Source organism: Anabas testudineus, chromosome 16 (assembly GCF_900324465.2).
Source record: "Anabas testudineus chromosome 16, fAnaTes1.2, whole genome shotgun sequence".
Lineage (NCBI taxonomy): Eukaryota > Metazoa > Chordata > Actinopteri > Anabantiformes > Anabantidae > Anabas > Anabas testudineus.
Window position 1 is genome coordinate 9,626,135 of NC_046625.1, and position 20,261 is coordinate 9,646,395.

The following is a 20,261-nucleotide window of genomic DNA, read 5'->3' on the forward strand; positions in this document are numbered from 1 at the left end:
ATGTATTGGAGTAGAAATGGGAATTTAATTTTATACTTCAAAAATGCAGTATATTTTACTGTCAGCACTGCTCATACTTCAGTCCAGCAGGTGGTGAAATACACATATGAACTGTTTTTATACTTTTTAACCGCTTATAAAATCAAGAAGAAAAAAAAAGAAGAAGAAGAAGAAGCAAAACACGACGTCGTAGAAGAAGAATATGCGTCGATCTGCAGTTTTTCCAGCTGAGGTGACGCCATGTTTGGTTCGTTAATGGTCGTTAGACATTGTTACCGAGCCCATCCGTATGACTTGCAGATCTAGCTAGTTAGCTCGTCGCTAACTTAACGCTAAAACTTTTGTGATTCAACGGAATTGTAACAACCGTAGAAATGCATGTAAACAAACTGTTTGGATTTTTGTTAAAATCTAACAGTAAAATGAAAAAAAAAAATCACTGGCTTCGATGTAAATAAGAGCGAGCAGCTGTGCGTCAGGTCGAACTTTGACCTTTCACCAGCTCCCACAGTAGCAGTGAAGAGTTGCGAACAGTTGCACTTCACCTTCTGGATTATTTAAACGATTTTAATTTGATTTAAAGTGCTACTGGTCCCTCAGTTTCGAAGATGACTTCTAGGAAGGTGGTCGAGTTGTTCTACGATGTGGTTTCACCGTACTCCTGGCTTGGCTTTGAGGTTTGAGCCTTTTATGTCATTTCCAATGACACAACATCAGACATGTTTTGAAATCCAGCTTTAAACAGATCATATGTGGTTACAGATTATGTGCCGCTACAGAAACGTGTGGAACATCGATCTCAAACTGCGCCCTGCTTTCCTGGGTGGCATCATGCAAGGAGCAGGTAAATAAAGATTTGGCACCTGTGTAAACACTTGTAGAACATGTTGTGTGTTCATATCCGCTGTTATGACGATCATTGTTCATTTACAGTTTATTTGTCGTGCCAGGCAACAAGCCTCCTGCTGTGGTTCCAAACAAATTCAAGTACATGAACAAGGATCTGAGCCGCTTGAGAGAGTATTTTGCTATTCCCCTGCATCCTCCATCTGACCCTTTCGAGGCCATGTTCCAAAAAGGTAGGTACTGGAGGAACAGGATCTGCTGGGTCAGTGCCAGAGGTGCAGACAGTGCACAAACGCAATACTCAAGTAAAAGTGCAACTACAACACATAAACAACTACAGGTAGAAGTACATTTAATTTTTTCATTCAATTCAAGTACTGAAGTACATGCTCTTTGTATTTAGAGTACAATGTTAACCTCACTGCAAATTTCAGATCATCTCCTTTTTCTTTTTTGGTCTTATCACAGGCTCCTTGTCTGCAATGCGATTTTTAGTAGCAGTGCAAGAGAGGGATAAGGGTGGAGACAAGCAGGTGGAGCAGGTGTCCCGGGAGCTGTGGAGAAGAATCTGGAGTGAAGACAAAGACATTACTCAACCTGCATCACTATCTGAGGTAACAACTTATCTGGCCTGGTTGGATTTAAAATGTTAAAGAAGTCATAATTTAACTTTGTCACGCCTCTTTTTTTTTTTTTTTTTTTTTTTTTTAAGGCAGCGATGGAAGTAGGGTTGTCTGACAGCGACATTAAGGAACTGCTGGAGCTGTCCAACACACATGAAATTAAAGACAAGCTGAAAAAAACAACACAGGAAGCACTTGACTATGGGGTCAGTTGTCCTTCAGTTATTTTTGTGGATTCAGGCAAGAGCCATTACAATGTAATGAACAAAATGTCTCCTGTTGCCTTTCCCCAGGCGTTTGGCTTGCCCATGATGGTGTGTCATGTAAATGGCAAGAAAGAGATGTTTTTTGGATCTGACAGATTTGAGCTCATGGCCCATTGCATTGGTGAGAAAACTACTGCTATGATAACACTGATAAACACTCACACACAATGTGAAAGTGACCATATAAACATAAAAAAATAAAACATTTGTCATAGTTTTAATTGTGCTGTTGTTACGGATAAAATTTGATAACATAATCTACTTAGCGATTCAATCAGTCTCATTTTATTCTCTGCTTTAGGAGAGAAGTGGCTCGGACCTGAACCTGAGAAATCAACTGCCAAGCTGTGAGATGAAAGCCGTCTTCAGATGCTGTTGTTGTGCTCTAACTGAATTTGAATGTCAATGATAATAATTAATGCATCATTCTAAAACCACTTTTTCAATGCTGTGCTCAATGAAAGAAATCTCATCAGATCAGAATAACAAATAAATAGTGTAAATGATTTAACATTCCATTGCAGTATTACTTATGTGACTTCAAAGTCAGTAGACTAATTGTTAAATTAAGTATTATATCAGTTTTACTTCAGCCTCTTAGTGTAATGTGAAATACATTTTGACGCATCAAACATCTTTGGCTCAGTGGTTTCCTCACAGCACTAAGGTCCTGAGTTTAAACCCAGCAGCAGGAAGTCAAGCAGAGACCTATAAGTATGGGGTTCCTCCCACAGTCCAAATACATGGAGGCCAGGTCAACTGGAAACTGATCTCCTCGTAGATTTGAATGTTGGTTTGTGTTTGCCTTTTGCTTGACCAAGGTGTAACCCTCTTCTTCTGCAGTATGAGCTGAGATAAGTTCCACTGCAGATCCAGTAGATAATACAGGATACAGTAGATAATGAATGGTTGGTTAAAATAAAAGTAAATAAGATTTAAATGTCACAGCATAACATGGAAACAAACTAATTTAGAACACACTGCACATAGCTAAAAGATTTGATTGAGATGGAAATGTATTTATTTATATTACTAATTAGTGAATATGTTAATTTACTGACATTTAAACATGATGCCTTGCCCCATATAGACCTTACCAAATCTTCCTAGGAGCTGCAGCGCCACCACTCAAACTCTGCAGAAGTCATAATAATAATACTTTGTAATATTTTCATTCTCTTTACATTCCTTTAGTTTGTTTATACATAACATCACATTTGATTTACAGTAAAGTTAGACACATTTACTGGCTTTTTTCAAAGAAAAAAGTATTTGCAACGTTTAAGGATTAATTGATATTAGTTTCATTATTTTTTAAAAAAGCCAATGTCATGTCATAAAAATGAATCATTTAACTTTACAGTTTTCAATTGATACATTTTTCAAGTTATATAATCTGTGTTACCTCCTATTGGAAAGAAATGCAGGTTTGCATTGCTGACTAAATACAAGTAGAGCTTGTCATACAGGTTTTAGAGCAATGAGGGCCAAACATGTTTAACAAAAGGTCAGGGACCATAAAAAAATGACAATAAGCAACAGGACGAGTTTCCCTGAACAAAGAGCAGAGAGGCAGGGCTCGAAGTAACGAGGTTCAGAACTAAATGGAAATCAAGCAGATAGAGCAGACTCTAAGAAAGACAGGGGAAGCAGGTATACAGAGCAGTGTATACCTGATATCAGTGTGGTGCATCACAGCTCGGACTGAGCAGGAGAGAGACAGAAACGAGGAAGAAGGAAGGTGTAAATAAAGAAGACGGATAAGGTGCAGGTAAGGAGGGTGGAGCTAAGAAAACACTGAAGGTGGAACATAGACAAACAGAAAACACTGATCCCATGAGCCGGACAACTCACCAGAGAATAACACGCCAATGAAGATCTGAACAAGCACAGCAGAACCCGGAGTCTTACATTTGGCTGGGAGGATGTATGAACAGTGCTGGATGGTGTGAAAGAGCAAAGAATGAGTCTACGATAAAAGGTTCTAACATTTTCTTTGGGATATAAATCACTGAAGGAACCAAGGTATGGATTGTCTCTGTTGAGGCTTTTACATTACACCGTGAATCTATTATTTATCTATAAAATATGCAGTCATTAATAATTAACATGAGCTTAATTATTAAACCTCTAACTTTTTAAATTTTTTATTTTGATTTAAAGGTGCAAGCGACCGCTGTGCCGCCATTTCTATTTGCCCTTTGGGTGTGTTGTACGACAGTAATGATATGTCAAAAAATGCTGATGAACAGGTTTAGAGAGTATGGATGATGTAAAAGAGTGATCATGTGATTGAAGAGTTCCTCAAGTGTTTTTATTTTTATTTTTATTTTATTTTATTTGCCTCTTTACACACAGCTGAGTTAAAACACAGCACAAAGATGCCTAAATTAGAGATGACATATGTATTTCATATATACAGCTGTAGAGGTGGATGTCTACTGCAGTAAAACTTGTTCTTGCTGTGATATAACACATATTTTTCTAGATTCTTAGAACTGACCAGTGCTAGGAGTCTGGTATCTGTCCAAAAACATCAAGGTTGAAGAATAAATGAATAATGTTTTGTGACGTGTCAGAGTTTTTCCTGGTTGACAAGACGGACATACCTCAGTGACAGTGTTTTTTTTTTTTTTTCAGGTTAAACAGGATGTCTTCATCAGCATCAGGCTCCAGCTGCCAACAAGGAGATACAATCTGTGGTGAGTTTAATCACTTGAGGGATCACTGATGTGGTCTTATCTTTGATGTTAAATGTTAATTAACAGATGAACTAATATGCCAACCACTTTGACTGATGCTTTGATTTTGCTGTGGATTACAAAGGTAATATGTTTGTGCTTTCCTGTATTTAGAGATTAGGGTGTACGAGCAGGAGGTGATCATTGTGCCGGTCTTCTTGTTGGCCAGCTTCTTGGTCACGCTGGTTTTCATCTTGCTGATGCGCTTTTGTCCCGAGAAAGTCGATCGTATCAGTCCAAAAGCCTCAAAGTCGACCTCCAGGAGAGTGCTACATGGTATCGACGGTAAGGCATTTGTATTTAACCTGGATTAATATTAACATTACATGCTTCAGTCAGCAAAATGTTGTGGGCATATTTCTCGCAGTGAGCGTTTTACTGAGCTTTCAGGTTTCATGAGGTGTTGATGACTGAAAAATCAGTGATCTCATTTACATGCTGCGTTTTATACTTTTTTATGCAATAAAATCCTTTATTGATGAAAGTGGTATTCAAGATTTTGAATAATGTTTTCAAGATTTTTCTCCATATTTACATGTTTGCTTACTCATGTTGCTCTGTTAAATATCACATAAATTAATAATGCAAAAAAAGTGCATAAGTAACCACCTCCTCACTTTTATTTGGCTGTCACTGACATATACTTTTGTGTAATGAAATTAATTTTGATTACTTTACCTAATAATATTTTAATTTCTCCCTCTCTGTCTCTCTCGATGCTCTGTGCATAGCTCCGGAAGGTATCAATGTCTTGGAGCATGAAAGCATCGCTCTGGACATGCCCAATTCCTATTCCACTTTCCACCCCCCGAACACTCACAACTCTAAAAACCTCTCCGTGTCCACGAGGACAGCTTCCGTCAATCCCACCCCCACATCACAGACCTTCACACCCAGTTTCACTCCTATTGTCCAGCCCAGGGAGTTGCCACGCCAGAGGCTGCCCGAGTCCTTCAACCAGGTCACTGCCCTGTCTTCTGCCTTCTCGCTGCGCTCTGAGCCCTCCGTGTCTCTCTACAGAGCCCGTATGGAAAACAGGAATGTGGTTCTGAGAGTGCTAAAAGGTTGGTTAAACCTGTACTTGAGTTCTGGGTTCTTAACATCTGACTTTCAAGACAAGGCTTTTGTAGATTTTATTTCATTACCATCATTATTCCTACCCTCTACAGACTCTGCTGATGCTACAGAAAGACACAACTTCCTCAGCTTTGCATCCTTCTTGGCCCAGCTTGGACCTCATCCCTTCCTGCCAGAGCTTCTCGGTGTTGTCTCCCTGCGAGCTCCTCTGGTGACAGTTGTAGAAGAGCTGGAGAACAGAGACCTGCTCGGCGTCCTTTGGAGATGCAGACAGGTGGGGGGTGTGGGGTAGATCTTTACAGAGGGCAGGTCTAACTGCTTCAATGTGAACTGATTAAAAATTGCTAAACTTATTTTATGTTTTATTTCTTTAGGATAATGTGGATTCTCCATGTGAAATGACTGAAAGACGAATATTTACCATGGCCAAACAGGTGGCCTCAGCACTGGTCAGTAAGATAATAAATATGTCCTCACTTTGTTAGACCTGATGTTTTTAAAAAGATCTTTACATAACCTATTCAAGTCAGCATTAATAAGATCATATGATTTGTGTACTTATTTCTGAAATCGCCATCTTCTTGCCTATTCAGGAGTTCCTTCACAGTAAAGATCTTATCCATGGAAACATCCGTGCTCGCAGCGTACTGATCAGTAAGGACTTCACAGCCAAACTCTGGGGCCTGCATGGGGTCTATACAAGGAAGAACAAGGCAGCCACTCAGAAAGATGATTCCAGCATGAAGAAATGGCAGGCACCAGAGGTGTTGGTCAAGAAGACTGCCACTCAGAGTAGTGACGTGTGAGTTATATTTATTCAGAAACTCAATGTTGTGTTGAGTGTATCATTAATAACGTTAATTACTAACCATGATTTGCTTGTGTGTCCCACTCTAGCTGGTCGTTTGGCATCTTATTGTATGAAATGGCAACACTGGGTAAGATTCATTTGCATTTATGAAAACATTGTTCATAAATAATAGATAAACGTAAAGGTATGTTTCAGTAACTTAAGCTAAACTAAATATTTACTGTGGCAATATGTTTCTCAACTGTGAGACATTTTCCTGTACCATTCATACAGCATTACTACTTTATTACTCTTTTAAGACTACTTTATAGCAATTGTATTTCAAATATTTTGGCTGATTTTATAGAATAGATTAAATCAATTAATTAGTTGACTGGATTAATCGAACGGTTTCTATATGCTTATTCTATCATTAAGTTTCTTATAGTAGTACAGTATATTGACACAAGATTTTATCTATATTCCTCTACTATGAACTATATTTTTAATTTTCTCTTAAGGTGAGGCTCCGTTTGCAGAAATCTCAGCTAATGAGCTTCTGCAGTTTCATCAACGAGGGAAAAGTCTGAAAAAACCCTCAAACTGCTCAAACATGCTGTGAGTATCCACTGCATGCTCCAGATAGTTAAACACCAAATCCGAGACAAGTTGACAGTTTCACAAATGTGTCCGTACGTTAAGACAATTTCTCTCTCTCTCTTTCTCTTAGGTACTCCATTATTAAAGGCTGCTGCCAATGGAAAGATCAGGATCGCCCCACCTTGGCTGAGGTGAGCCGAAAGCTCGCCTCAGGAGAGAAGAGTGCCTCTGACAAAGTGCTTAAAGTGTCTGGCACAGTTAACATCGAGCAGTACCTGCAGGAAGCAGGGTACGGGGAAAACAACAGTTACACTGTTTTCTAACCACTGCTTGTGTCTGAAAAACAAATTGCACTACTTTGAGGTACTCCAATGAAGCACTTTTACAACACAGGTCTTTCAGGTACAATAGGTGTTCCAAACTCTGTGTATGAGCAGAGTCTCTCTGATGCAGTAAAGCTTTGTACTATTGGGAAACATCATTCATTATCACCCTAGCTATACCCTGTTCATGTTTGTTTTTATCTGTTTAGTCACTGAACCTTAAACCTAAATGTCTAAGGTTCAGTTCAACCACTCATTTTTTGGTAGAAGTCCAGACGTGTAAACTTGACCAATGTACAGCTGCTGCATTCTGAACTCACTAATTGAAACTGTAAATATATGGAAGTTTTCTAAACCTGGTGACAACAAAGTGCCAGTTTCTATTAGAAGATATAATATATGGTATTAGCACATTTTATTTTATTCTATATTAGAAAGGGTTAAAGAAATGAAAGCATCAGTGTAATTATGCTATTACTACACTATGCTGTTACAACTCTGGTCATGTGCAAGTTATTGAACAAGGGATGAGTCGAAATGTTTACATGTGAATAAATAGTCATCACACAGCTGTGAATGACCTTTTCTTTTTAAGCGGATGTTATGGGAGGTAATAAAAGCGTACACAAACACTTCCAGTAACAGGTATTGTTTATTGGTAGTACTGCATACATGTACACAGAGCACTTTCACTACCAGAAATACCTATTTTCAGGTAGTTAGGTTGATTAAAGCTACTAAAACTATATCATATCCATGAAAAAATATTTTTGATTGTAGTACAAAATGGAAAAGATACAAAACTAAACTTTTAATAACTGGTAAAATTAACTAATTAAAATACCAGGCTTTTTGAGTGTTCTTTGCTCAGTGTGATTGGAGCCCGGATTAAGCATCTATGGTAAAAAAAAAAAAAAACTAAACTAAAAGACTGACACATTTAAATGAAGTTTTCCAAAGCATATCACTAAAGTTAAAGCACCGTTTGAAGTACAGCAAGAAGGCAACGTTCCTTATTTCAACTGAACAGGTGAACTGTCCTAGCTAGAAGACCTAGCAGCGATTACTGCAAGCTGGCAGAGTAGCACAGTTTCACAAGAGTGTACATACAAAAGGTCTCTACTCATGAAGACAGAAAACAATTGACAAACACTGGATAACGTGGATACTTCTGACTGTCCATGCTCACCACTCACACGTGCACACAACATATGTTTTGCACATTCATTATGCAGGAAGTAAACTGTTCATCTTCACATAATCAATGACGCACCATTGTTTTGTAGTAAAAAACATCTTTGCTGTCTCAGATCTCAGTCTTGACTTTTTAACGTTTTAGTTAAAGAGCAACAGGTCCATGTTTTGATTTGAGTGAGAAATTATCAATGAGAAAACCAGCTGGGTGACCCCCTGAAGCACTGATACTATCACTCACGCAGGCTGTTAATGGAGGCACAGATCTTGAGAGCAGGACCCAGTTTGATGTTCATGGTAGATATGAGATGGTCCTCTCGCAGAAGCATTAGTGCCTGCCCGTCTATTTCCTGTGACAGAAACTGGGCAGCCAGCTCTTCACAACCTGAACACAATGGAAAGGCAAAAAAATTAATTTGTGCTGAGAACAGGACACATAAAGCACTTAAAAATGCTACATGAACCATTACCTTATGGGTGACAACTCACCTTGAAGTGAAGAGATAAACCTGCAGACTTCTTCCACACTCCACTGAGCAGGAGTGGCTGAAAGGAAGTTGGCTCCCTCTGGTGGGAGGCTACCAGGAGCTGAGCTGTCAGATGGTGGAGCGCTGTGTTCAGCTCTGGAGCAGGAGTGTGAGGAGCTTGGGGAAAGTGAAGGAGACTCATCTTCTTCCCCATCGCTGGATGCATCCTCTGAGCGACTGGACTCAGAGTGGCACTACACAAAAATAAACGTTACTCAAACTCAGGAGTAAATAAATCCATATGTCATATGGACTATTTTCATCAGTGGCATAGATATAACAGCACATTTAGTGCACACTACAGCACTAAAGATAAAAAGATAAACTTTATTGTCATTGCAACATCGTACAACGAGATTAAGGTGCCAACCAGTCTCTGCCATATATATATAGAATGAAAAGGAATAAAAAAACAAAAAAACAAAAAACAGAATAAATAATCAGAGACAGTCAAAAGACAAAATAAGACACAAACAACCCTTCAAGTAATCCTACTGAGCCCGGATGGACTCAACATACATGTCATCCAGCGTAATACTGTCCACTTATGTGAACAACACGTCTAATTCAATGCTTAAAAAATATTTCAAGAAGATTTAAGAATATTGCAATGTTTAGTATTTAAAAGTACAGATCTTACCTTGACAGGCTGATGCCTGTTTGACATTTTATTACAAGCAACATTGGAATTGCTCCTATGACCAGGGCCTCTACGCTTAATATTGCTCTCAGTGGGTGCTGGAGGTGATGTCAGTCCTGCACTCCTCCCTCTGCTTGTCTTGAAGTGTTGGCTGCAGCTTACATTATACCTGTGGATTTTGCAGGACAGTCGGTGCTAAATAAGGCATTTGGACTTTTACTCGTCTAAAACACTTCCCCGTGTACTCAATGTTCAGTTTGGGTCATTTTCCAAAATAAATCATTACATAAAATGTTTTGTCTCAATATTTTAATTGGGTTCATTTCATCGCATTTTGTGACTTTCAAACATTTTTAATGGGTTCACCAACTTTCAAGCACCACTGTATGCTGCCACAGCTAATACCAGAATTACTAGCCTGCTGGTCTATGAGTCGGTCACTATTGCGTCTTCCAGGAGCTAACTCCGACTGAACCAAAGCTTTAGGATGGAAATCCTACCTCTTAGCACAAGTATTTGTGCAGAACCTCTTCGATCCTCTGAACTGGCTGGCTGGAGCGAGGCTTCCACAATATTCACACTTCAACACTGGAGAGAGAAAACATAAAAGATAAACCATAATATTGTACTTAAACATTTTTTGAAAAAGTCTATACTGACACTTACTTGGAGTTCCGTTCTCTGAGCGGCCAACCAGAGCGAAATCTCTGTCTTTGAGGAGTCCAGCAACCTGTCAAATCCAATTCAAACCTGGCAGTCAGAAACTTTTTCACATGTAAAAATGCTTCGTCAGTGGCATTCAAAGTACACCTTTGATTTAATGTGAACTATGTGTCAACACAGGATGCACTTACAGGGAAAGGCTCAGCTCCCTCCTGGATGACAAAGCCCTCTATGAGGTGGGTGAGGACTTGAGGTTTGACCACTGCCTGGGGAACAGGCGCTCTGTCTTTGTCCCCATGCCCCACTCTTGACAAGGGTAGAGGCAAGGACAGGGTGGGAGGAGATGAGAAGGCAGCAGCCACAGGAGGAGCTGTTCACCAACGAAAGAAACACAACAAAATCAGATTTAAACAATTAAGAGTTACGTTGTTCAAGTACTGCAACCAACATTTTCATGGTTCATTTACACATGACAAATCAACCATTTACCAGAATCCTTTGTAGGGGCAGGGGACAAGGGAGGAGCAGAATCTTTCATGGATGCAGAGTCAGAAGTCTCTGTCACCATCTCATTTTGTGCATCACAGTCAGATTTTCTCTTCAAAGACCCGATGGCAGGCTTTGTCTAATTTTATGTGGAAAAAGAAAAAGCAGTCAAATTTCTTGTACTTAGTACTTGAACTTGGTTCCTTACAGCTAAACAAAGCAGTTTCAGAATAACTAAATAAATCCTGTCAGATAAGTACCATAGTACTGCTGTTGGCAGCCACGTTAACATTCCCACTGACTGTACTTTCCTGGGTTGTGCTGCTCCGTGCTTGTCCCAGGGCCACAGCCTGTGTATTTCCTGCTAAGCCTTGTCTGGCTCCCACCAGCTGTACAGGTATGTGTGGAGGGTTGTGTCCCCCAGTGGTTGCCTGGGTGTTGCTAGGTGGAGCTGGAAGAATAGGAGGTGGGTGCCGTGGGGGCAGCTGCACAGGTAATCGGTGTCCCTGAGCTGTCTTGGGCTGGATAGGCACAGGACCTTTGTCTGCAGTATTGCTAGCCTGTTGTAGCGGCTGCACCACCAGAGTCTGCGTGTTGACATTAGCTTTTGGGGTCACGGAGCCAATAGGGTAGCCCTGGGTGGAGGTAGGAACATTTGAGGTGGGCACCAGGATGACAGGGGCAGCAGAGGGGGAGAGGAGAAGTTGGGAGAGAGGGAGTGCTGTAGATGAGGTGGATGAAGGAGCTACAGAAGCAGCAGGAGTAACAGTCATGGCAGCCTGGTTTCCAGTCTTTACAGTCATAGTGTTGGCAGTGGACTGTTGAGTAAAATTGGGTTTGGCCATTTGTTGTTGCTGTTGTGGTTGAACTTGCTGCTGCTGAGCTGTCTGGGGGAAACCCTGCTGCTGCTGACTGAGGGGAAAGCTGGCAGCATCTTTTCTCTCTGGAAGCTCAGACTTGACAGCAACTGCTCTGGGAGTGGAAGTGCAGTGAAGGGCCAGGTTCTGCACCTGTGAGATAAGAAAGTATCTGATTATGACTGAATGCATGTGAGAAAAGTAGCAGAAGAGAAATTTGAAATAACTTCTCTGACTCTCCAAATTTTAAATTAGTATGACCTCAAGTAGCTCAGACCCTACAATACAGGAAAGCAAAATGCAACTATATTCAAACCTGATCACTGTCAGAGTGGGCACTGGCAGTGTTAGGAGCAACGTCATGCTGTTGGGGTTGTTGCTGCTGCTGCTGTGGCTGCGGCTGAGGCTGTGTCTGGGCAACTGTTGCTACAGTAGCTGTTGCTGTACCACCAGGCATAAAGATGAGCTGAGAGGCAAGTGGAGCTCTAAGAGAGCGGTTGACCTACATGAGCAGGAAGATACGTGGTCAACAATGTACCGAAGATCTGTAAGTTGAGCCATGGCAACTGGACTTCCTTCTTGTTACCTTTAAATGATTTATCCTCCAAGTTGGTTTACTTCACACCAGCCAATGTGTTGGATAAATCTGTAGTTTCAAACCTACTGTCCTTAAACTGATGAAGTAGTCACTAGTAGTATTGTAGACATTTTTCAACATAACAAGAAGGAATTCCAATTTCCATGATACAACTTCCAGAAAACTTCACCTGGATGAATCTTCATGGACAATGTACCAAATAGTTTAGTGAATGACGTCATAACTACATGGAATGCTTAACTATGTGCCAACATTTCTGGTATTAAGCCCAATTTTTAACTGCACTATTTTAGAACACCAAGAGAATAACTTTCAGACAACGAATAAAGGTTATCAGAATCTGTGAAATAGTTAAACACAAAATTCTCCCCATTTAATTGACAGTTGGATAATTAATGTAATGAGCACATTACATGACTCACCCTCAGATACATCTGTCCCTGTCCTGCTGAATTTCCACCCAGCAACACTGACTGGTTAAGAGCTGTTGTTGTTGCAGAAGTGGCCGGTCCATGGGGACGGGGATTGGTCATTGTCCCACCTGCAGATGTGGTGCTTAGGTTGACCTAGAACAGAAAATTAAACACTCTAATCAAATCTAAATACTAGTTTGAAAAACTGTATATTCAAAGGCTGTTGACATAAAACCTTACAGTGGTCGGTGCCTGGGACATGCTGTTACTTGGGGTGTTGGACTGGCGACTAGCTGCAAGCGTGGCCTGGTTTAAAGAGAGAAATTAATAAGATGTCATGCTTTCACTTATCGTATTGTTGTACTGACTGTATTTTTATAACTAATTACCTGTTGCACAGCAGCTAAGTTGTGCAGTTGGGCACTGTTGATCTGCTGCTGCAGCATAAGCTGCTGGAAGTACTGAGCGGCATTTGGCTGTCTCTGAAGTGCTTGCAGAGCCTAAACAACACATACATACACACATGATTTTATGACTAATTTCAAAGTCTTTGTTTTTATATGTTATTATCAATGTATGCATTAGTTTATGCACACAAACTCTCACCTGTACGGCCTGTCTCTCATATAGAGACATGTGAGCTATCTGGGGAGCACGGGAGTTTCCACTAGTCTGAGGATTTCCGCTGGTGGTGCCTGTGTTTTGGTCTTCACCTGCATCCATGTTTGCTGCTCAAAACCAAATGCATTTGTTTAGTATTGATTGTGAATACCATCTATTACTAACTTCTTATGAACAAATACATTATAATGAAGACTTGTTGAACATGCATAATTGATATCCCTGGATCAAGAACAAGTGAATAGCAATTACAGCTTAAGCACATTACAAATTACTGGGGAACTGCTGATGCATAACTGGTACATATCTCTGATCAAATTTTCAAGTACTACTATTATTACGGATCAGAGGGTTATTATTTCAGAGGACACAAAATCACAGCTAGCTACACGGCTGCATAAAGGTGTAACTAAGGATGACTTATAAGCATGGCAGACTGCCACAGCCTGAATGATAATCACGGCAGGCAGATAATGATTAGCAGACCAGCTGTCAACATGATAGATGAAAAAACAACATGGAGGAGAGCTGGAAAACGCCAACTGAGAAAGAAGCTAGCCAGCTGTAGCTAACTACAATGGACTTTGCAGGTTAGCTAGAAACAAAAGAATGACAAGTCATGCCTAAATCACATTAACAGATGTAACAAGACTGGGAGCAGAAATACTGGATCGAGGTATAAGAGCTGTTAGTTTGGTGCTACCGCTTCGGTTTACTGCTATAAAAGGAGCAGCGTTAGTTTAACACATTTAGGCTAAGTCAACTAACTAGCGATGCTAGCTGCTTACTGCAGACAGAAAGCTAGCAACTAACTGGCTATCAGCTCTGCAACAAGTCAACATTCCGTGTGTTTCGTCGTGCTTATGCGTTTACCTCTCCTTGTTATTTCTTTCCTTTTCACAGTTCAGTGCAAGTTTCTATTCCGATTTCAATTTTACTGCAAACAACGACACCCCCTTTCAAGGATTTTGCCTCCAACGAAGCCCCGCCCCTCACAAGGCGTTTTTCTTCTTCTGCTGTTTTAAAACAGCTGGTGGCATCATTGCTGTGCTGCCACCTTCTGGACAAGTCCGGTACAGCACCCTGTTTAACATAAGTTCAGTGAGGTGTTAACATGAACCAGAGGAACACAGCGTTTCTAATGAGCAGGTACAGGTTAGACACAGATAGAGATTCAGATCTTAAAAAGAGAAGCTACTTGTATTTTATTTTTATTTCGAAAAGCATAATTAGCAAAAAAAAAAAAGACATCTTTGCTTAAGCAATTGATATTTTACAAGAATTGTGAATTAGACCCTTAAAATGAATACCAAAACATTTTAGCAGGTGGCAGTATAGGACAGTAAGATTAAGTGTGTAGAGGCGGTAGAAGTTAAGTAATGAAAAATGTTGGATAATTTAAATAGGTAAGTTGGGAGATATAATATTTTCTTAAAATGTGTGGTGCCAGGACGTCGGTGTGGATAATTTGCCAGGAGAGTTGAAAGATTAATCCACATAACAACACATGGAAGAATAGTTTTAGCTCCTCCTAACATCTCCAGGATCTGCTCTTGCAACTATGCATATCATTATGAGGGGCTGCAACGACTTGTCCCCAAAACAGCCTCCTATCATTTCCTGGAATCATGTTGCTCTTGTTGCAGATGTTTCAATTTAAAAATACACATACTCCGTACACTAAATTACTAGGAAGAGTTTTATGGGGTTAAAGTTGGAGTTGGTAATATATGATTACTATAAGTAATATCTAATATTTTCGGTTCTTCAGTCAAGTTATTCTCAGAATTGCTGTCAGCTTCTTGGGAAGTTTGTCTTTTCAGCCTTTAGGCTAAAAACTACTTTCAAACAACCTGGCAAACCTGATATTAATTCTGAAACATCGGGAAACACAAGGATGGTCAATGACAGAACTCTTATTGTTGTCCAAGAGGATAATCATACATTCATTTACTGTATATATTAAGTACTTAAAAACATACAGTATATTTTGCATGTAATGTTTTTATTAAAACATTTTACATCCATGAAATCTCCAAAGGTGAGCGCACTTTGGTGTGTACTTAGTTCACCACTACAATTCAGTTTTTATTGGAATCAGAAAACAAACATAAAAGTATGTGACTTCAAATCATCCTTGAACCAGATGAGCCATAATATCAATCTAGAGGTTGTTTAGTTCACTACAACCACATGTGTAACTTTTTCCATTAGATCAAAATGCAAGCTATAATTACTGAACTAAATAAAGACATGTCAAGATTAGTAAACACAAAAAGCAAGTGAAAGCAACAAAAGAAAGGAAATATGAGGATCCACTCTGACAATAAAACAGTAATTTGGTTCACCAAAACCTTTTACCATTATTTTTCCATCAAGTTCAAAACTGCTGCTTTAGTCTTTAGCAGCACTTATAATTTGATTTATGTAAAAATATTACAAACAACATTATTGGTGTATGAACAGTGCATCTGGTGTTTCAATCCAATATATTTATCCAGTATAATGCTCCTTGTCCTTCTCTATGAAAAGTATATATGTGGCTGACTTTTGGAAATCATAAATGATGAATAGCTGAATTCATATAGAAATGGACTATTCATAAGAAAAAAAGGGTGATTTAAAGAGACTGCTGCATTTTTGTTTGGTGCTTTGCTTCCCTATTCATAGTTTCAGGTCATTGAATTTATTTCCAGTGATGACCTTTCTGATAAGAGTCAGAGGATGGTTCTGGCTGTAAAGTGACCACACTAATCATTTTAGGGAGATACTGACATTGATGTGGAAGCGTTTCCTTATAATGCGTCAAAAAAGAAAATGGCAAGATGTGTTTTCTGCTGAAGAATTAAAGAATTAAATAAAAAAATACAGTGACATGTTATTTTTCTATCTACCAAAAGAAAACCTAAATGAATTAAAGTCGAATTACACAAGTAGAAATACTTGCATGTTTTGTAACCTGCAACTGTCAGTGCATAACTAGGACCCCAAACAGAACAAACCTGCTGTAACCTGCACAAACCTCAAAGAACAATCTTTAGCCAAGCAAATATATCATCACATTCAGTTCACATAGAAATCAACCTTCTTAATTTCTCCTTTGTGCCAGATTTTCAGGGAAGAGGAGTCACTCTTTATTGTCACTTTGTAATTTCTGCTGAAATTACTCCTATGTTTGACATAACACATCAAACATGAAATGCATGGGTAAGAGAGTAAGAGAGGAGGCAGGTGTGCCAGCCCTATGAGTAACATGCTCTTTCCAGTGACAAGCAGATCACAAGTAGTTGCCCTAGGCACAAGTCTGGAACCACATAAAGTCTGAACAGGTTCAGACCTAAACCAGGAAAAGAAAACAGACTTGTGTCTAGCAGCAATTTCATCTAACCTGTGAAAGAGTAAACTGTATCACACAGTGAAAATCTCTGTCCCATTTCTGCCATACTGAGGTCACATAGGTAGTAAGTGATCATCTCTCTCTTCTGGCTGTTCGTCTATAGGTTCTGTGGCCGCTCTCCTGTAAGCTGGCGACTCCTCTCGATTTTGTGACCGACAGACAAAGTCACACCCATCCTGTAATGAAGAGGTGCGATTCGTTATGAATACAAAGAATCATATGTGCATGAGCTTTTAGTGATGTTGATTATCGTGTGGTCAGACTTACTGCGGACAAGTTGCCAACCTCCAGCCAGAATAAGTAATTGGGAAACTGCTCCATCCCTTTGGATCCAACGATGAGCCGCTGGTAGAGGAAACCTCCGATGAGGTAAACAGACAGAAGACAGAGCCCACTAGAACATGAGAGACAAAAAGCGAGTAATCATTTCATTATATGTTCTAACACTGGGAGCTGCTGTGTCATTACAGACCGTCTTTACGCACATGATGAGTAAAATGGAGCCGGTGCTCAGCTTTGACTCAATAACTGGGCAGATTGCACTGGAGTCCAGTTCGAACAGATAGAAACATTCCTGCTTCTTCTCCCTGTTCTCCTGCACCACTACCAACGTACCCTGTGAGTGAGACAGAGAGACAAAAAAGGAAATTAAGGAAAAGGGGCAGAAAGGTCCACAGACAAGTTTGCTGAGAAGTGTGAAGCCAAACTGTGAGGTGACACCGTGTCGAACATGATATCTTCCAGAGTTTGGGATTTTGGCATTTTCCACGCTTTAAAACCTGCTGGGCTGTTACTTTAAGAGGCTTACTGGATCACAATTCAACTGAAGCAACAGTAATACCCAGGCAACTCTGGTGAACTTAAAATGATCTGTATTTCTTTTACCGTGTCCGCCTTCCTGTTGCAGGAGATCATGATCATGGCTGTTCTTGCTTCCTGGGAGCAGTGGCCGTCGTATGTCTCACCATTTTTATAGATCAGCATCACCCAGTCACCTGCAATGACACAATACTGATTTCAAGTCCACCTAAAGCAGAGCTCAAAAGATTTGGTCTCCTGTTTAGATATTTTAAGAAAAATTACAGTTTGTGTCATTTTGCAACCTGAAACCCCAATTGTTATGATAGTTAGCATTCCATCACATTAATGCAACTGTCATGTGAGAAATTCTGTAAAAAAACAAAAAAAAAACAAGATAATAATACATTAGGGAGACATTTTTGCACACACTTACTTCCTCCAATGACCATAGTTGCAGTATACATGCCGATCACAGTTGGTTTTTTGTCCTTTCCCTTGTTGTCTACTTGAATTACACCAGCCCCTGAGACTCCCCCTGCATCCCCACACACCTGGAAGATGTATGTGTAGCTCTCGTTTCCCTTATTGTCCACAACTGTAAAGCTGTCAACATGATAACATACATAAGTGTGTGTGTATTATTTACTTTATTATTTTGTATTATTTACATTATATTACTATTGCATAATGGATTTCATTAATTAATTTTCTTTTCATTAAATAATAAGTAACATATGATGCTTTTCTTTCAAAAACTGACAAAAAGTATTGAATAATATTAGAATTATTGATTGTATAATCAATAATTATATAATTATTGATTGATTGATAATCAACAAAAAACCATTCAAACATCATAGTGATCACACTTGCTGTGCAGGAACACAACTCCTCTTACTTCTTTTTGGTGAGTGGCTCAAGTTGTTTAAGGAAGTTCCGCTCCGTCTCAGACGTGTAGACCAGTTTGCAGTTGTCGGTGTTGTCAGTGGCGTACACCCCACACAGGACCAGCTGAACCGCCAGGGTCCACACCAGGAAGGGCCCCCCGCTGGGACTGATGAACATCTGGAACAAAAGTTACATAAAAAAAAAAACTAAAAAACAATATTTATATATGAACAGTTGAGATGAGAACCAGTGGACGGTGGCAGTTTAAACAATAAATAAACTATTTATAGCTTATGGAAGTTAATGCTATTGTACCTGCTCTAAATATACTTTCTACTTAACCAGTCATAATGACCTAAATCCATTCAAACATCGGTAATTTGACCATCAGTACAACAAAAAAACAAATACATTTCATTGGTTTATTATCATGAACTTTACATATAAGAAAAAGATTCTACTCTAAAAAACAGCTGCTCATTTATTTTCTGTTGATCGACTAATTGTTGCAGCTCCTGAATAGAAGAAACCAAACTAAACTAAAACACAACTGAGAGAAATCAACGCGAACACTTGTTGTAAGAATGATTTTTAAGTGGATGCTACATCGTGTCCGGACAGAAACACGCATCGTGAAATTGAGGCACGAAGCTTTCTTTACACCATGCACATGCAAAATGTCTCCAAAGTTTTCTTTCCATAAAGCTGAAAGTAGAGGATCTTCCTGCACCTACCTTTATGACTTCCTGTGCTGTAAAAAAAAAAAAACGTTTTAGTTAGTTACACTTTAAGCACAATGATGACAGATGTTTGAAAATGTAGCCAGTGGATGATGTGAGCTTCCTTACGCTGCTGTCGCTTCCTGGTTGACTTTATCAGCAATGATGCCGCTAATTTGTTATGAGGACAAAATAAAGTACATCTGTGCGTAGACAGGGGGGTTTAAAATATAAAAGCTGATAGCTGCACGATGTTTCTGTCCTGTGTAATAAACGAGGCTTTTCCTCGCTGCGTGTGAAGTTAGGCTAACACACAGGAGCAGATTGCGGAAGTGAAACTAAACAGACTCGCAGAGACATGTGACTCACACCCTCATCAGATGACCGGGGAGCTGTGCAGATGAATGGAAGCACTGGATCAGGAAGGGACAAGACTATTACACTGCATCGGGTTTATTTCTGTGTGTCATCTGGCAGATGTGGCACGTACTACTACTACTTTGTCTCTTAAATGACATGTTAACATGCAATCATCTCATTTAAGAAGTGAAGTGACGTCATCTCTTATCAAATGTATTTAAACATATGGGGAAACATGCTGGAAATAATGTTAAATGTTATTTTGTCACAATATGTTGTCCTCTTAAAAGACTAATGTTTGAAAGTAGCAGTAAAACGAACCCTCTGAAGGCACCATGATGTTGCACCAGCAGCTTATGGAATAAGATCTGCAACGTAATACTGTCAAAGTGCTCCTGCCTCCTGTTTGCCTCAGGTTTGTTTGCTGCAAACATAAGTCTAAGTGTTTATGTGCAATTTCACTTGCATCCGTATTTCTCAGAGTGTCTGCAGCAACACAGCTACGCACAAAGGCTGTTTTCTACACAGTAGTCAATCACTGTGAATAAATTTGAATACAAGCTAAGATATCCTCATTCTTCCTTTATAAGCAAATCTGCATACTTCTAATACAGCAGTTTATAATGATTTACTCACTACTGGAAAACCAAGTAGTACTTGGTAATATATCTTTGATACAACAAATCTGTTCATGTGGAAACAGCAAGATAAAAATGCCCAGGAAGCTTTGTTTGCACTTCAGTTATCAGATGTCCCACATTTCAGCCCAACCTAACTTGACATTATTGTTAGCTTGTTGTTAGGCCACAGGGAGAGGCAGGGTGGCAAAGG

At 39.6% G+C, this 20,261-nt stretch overlaps 4 protein-coding genes across 5 annotated transcripts; 2 read left to right on the top strand and 2 right to left on the bottom strand.

Moving 5' to 3' along the window:
• Nucleotides 1-481: 481 nt before the first annotated feature.
• Nucleotides 482-2,251, top strand: LOC113169316 (glutathione S-transferase kappa 1-like). The gene is made up of 7 exons (XM_026370642.1): nucleotides 482-677; nucleotides 763-844; nucleotides 951-1,079; nucleotides 1,315-1,460; nucleotides 1,559-1,675; nucleotides 1,763-1,856; nucleotides 2,037-2,251. Exons 1-7 carry the CDS (start codon nucleotides 609-611, stop codon nucleotides 2,084-2,086), a joined length of 687 nt encoding a protein of 228 aa, XP_026226427.1. The 5' UTR covers nucleotides 482-608; the 3' UTR covers nucleotides 2,087-2,251.
• A 1,036-nt stretch (nucleotides 2,252-3,287) lies between these two features.
• On the top strand, nucleotides 3,288-7,898 carry styk1b (serine/threonine/tyrosine kinase 1b). The gene is made up of 10 exons (XM_026370597.1): nucleotides 3,288-3,760; nucleotides 4,376-4,437; nucleotides 4,591-4,761; nucleotides 5,208-5,540; nucleotides 5,646-5,827; nucleotides 5,928-6,002; nucleotides 6,147-6,355; nucleotides 6,451-6,491; nucleotides 6,865-6,961; nucleotides 7,074-7,898. The coding sequence occupies exons 2-10, from the start codon at nucleotides 4,386-4,388 to the stop codon at nucleotides 7,264-7,266; spliced, it is 1,353 nt and encodes a 450-aa protein (XP_026226382.1). The 5' UTR covers nucleotides 3,288-3,760; nucleotides 4,376-4,385; the 3' UTR covers nucleotides 7,267-7,898.
• phc1 (polyhomeotic homolog 1) lies at nucleotides 7,461-14,248 on the bottom strand. 2 transcript variants are annotated; one of them, XM_026370523.1, is made up of 14 exons: nucleotides 14,139-14,248; nucleotides 13,251-13,372; nucleotides 13,034-13,144; nucleotides 12,885-12,950; nucleotides 12,654-12,797; nucleotides 11,950-12,135; nucleotides 11,088-11,786; nucleotides 10,780-10,915; nucleotides 10,482-10,660; nucleotides 10,294-10,357; nucleotides 10,128-10,215; nucleotides 9,628-9,796; nucleotides 8,950-9,181; nucleotides 7,461-8,845 (listed from the first exon to the last, which is right to left on the bottom strand). In XM_026370523.1, the coding sequence occupies exons 2-14, from the start codon at nucleotides 13,365-13,367 to the stop codon at nucleotides 8,694-8,696; spliced, it is 2,343 nt and encodes a 780-aa protein (XP_026226308.1). In that variant the 5' UTR covers nucleotides 13,368-13,372; nucleotides 14,139-14,248; the 3' UTR covers nucleotides 7,461-8,693. The 2 variants fall into 2 exon arrangements, with proteins under 2 accessions (XP_026226308.1, XP_026226307.1); XM_026370522.1 differs by having other exon boundaries at nucleotides 11,037-11,786.
• Nucleotides 14,249-15,920: 1,672 nt separating this feature from the next.
• m6pr (mannose-6-phosphate receptor (cation dependent)) lies at nucleotides 15,921-19,424 on the bottom strand. The gene is made up of 8 exons (XM_026370627.1): nucleotides 19,200-19,424; nucleotides 19,086-19,102; nucleotides 18,362-18,528; nucleotides 17,897-18,066; nucleotides 17,548-17,657; nucleotides 17,148-17,278; nucleotides 16,930-17,056; nucleotides 15,921-16,838 (listed from the first exon to the last, which is right to left on the bottom strand). The coding sequence occupies exons 3-8, from the start codon at nucleotides 18,526-18,528 to the stop codon at nucleotides 16,716-16,718; spliced, it is 828 nt and encodes a 275-aa protein (XP_026226412.1). The 5' UTR covers nucleotides 19,086-19,102; nucleotides 19,200-19,424; the 3' UTR covers nucleotides 15,921-16,715.
• Nucleotides 19,425-20,261: the final 837 nt, after the last annotated feature.

Excerpts from the sequence above, each read along its gene's own strand:
- LOC113169316 (XM_026370642.1), top strand. The coding sequence starts at position 609 with ATGACTTCTAGGAAGGTGGTCGAGTTGTTCTACGATGTGGTTTCACCG. Across the intron at positions 1,461-1,558 it reads AACCTGCATCACTATCTGAG|GCAGCGATGGAAGTAGGGTT; the intron begins GTAACAACTTAT and ends TTTTTTTTTAAG. Across the intron at positions 1,857-2,036 it reads GCTCATGGCCCATTGCATTG|GAGAGAAGTGGCTCGGACCT; the intron begins GTGAGAAAACTA and ends TCTCTGCTTTAG.
- styk1b (XM_026370597.1), top strand. The coding sequence starts at position 4,386 with ATGTCTTCATCAGCATCAGGCTCCAGCTGCCAACAAGGAGATACAATC. Across the intron at positions 4,438-4,590 it reads ACAAGGAGATACAATCTGTG|AGATTAGGGTGTACGAGCAG; the intron begins GTGAGTTTAATC and ends TCCTGTATTTAG. Across the intron at positions 5,828-5,927 it reads TCCTTTGGAGATGCAGACAG|GATAATGTGGATTCTCCATG; the intron begins GTGGGGGGTGTG and ends TTATTTCTTTAG.
- phc1 (XM_026370522.1), bottom strand. The coding sequence starts at position 13,367 with ATGGATGCAGGTGAAGACCAAAACACAGGCACCACCAGCGGAAATCCT. Across the intron at positions 13,145-13,250 it reads ATGAGAGACAGGCCGTACAG|GCTCTGCAAGCACTTCAGAG; the intron begins GTGAGAGTTTGT and ends TGTGTTGTTTAG. Across the intron at positions 9,182-9,627 it reads ACAGGCATCAGCCTGTCAAG|TGCCACTCTGAGTCCAGTCG; the intron begins GTAAGATCTGTA and ends ATTTTTGTGTAG.
- m6pr (XM_026370627.1), bottom strand. The coding sequence starts at position 18,528 with ATGTTCATCAGTCCCAGCGGGGGGCCCTTCCTGGTGTGGACCCTGGCG. Across the intron at positions 17,279-17,547 it reads GCAACAGGAAGGCGGACACG|GGTACGTTGGTAGTGGTGCA; the intron begins GTAAAAGAAATA and ends TCTCACTCACAG. Across the intron at positions 17,057-17,147 it reads GGCTCCATTTTACTCATCAT|TGGGCTCTGTCTTCTGTCTG; the intron begins GTGCGTAAAGAC and ends CTCATGTTCTAG.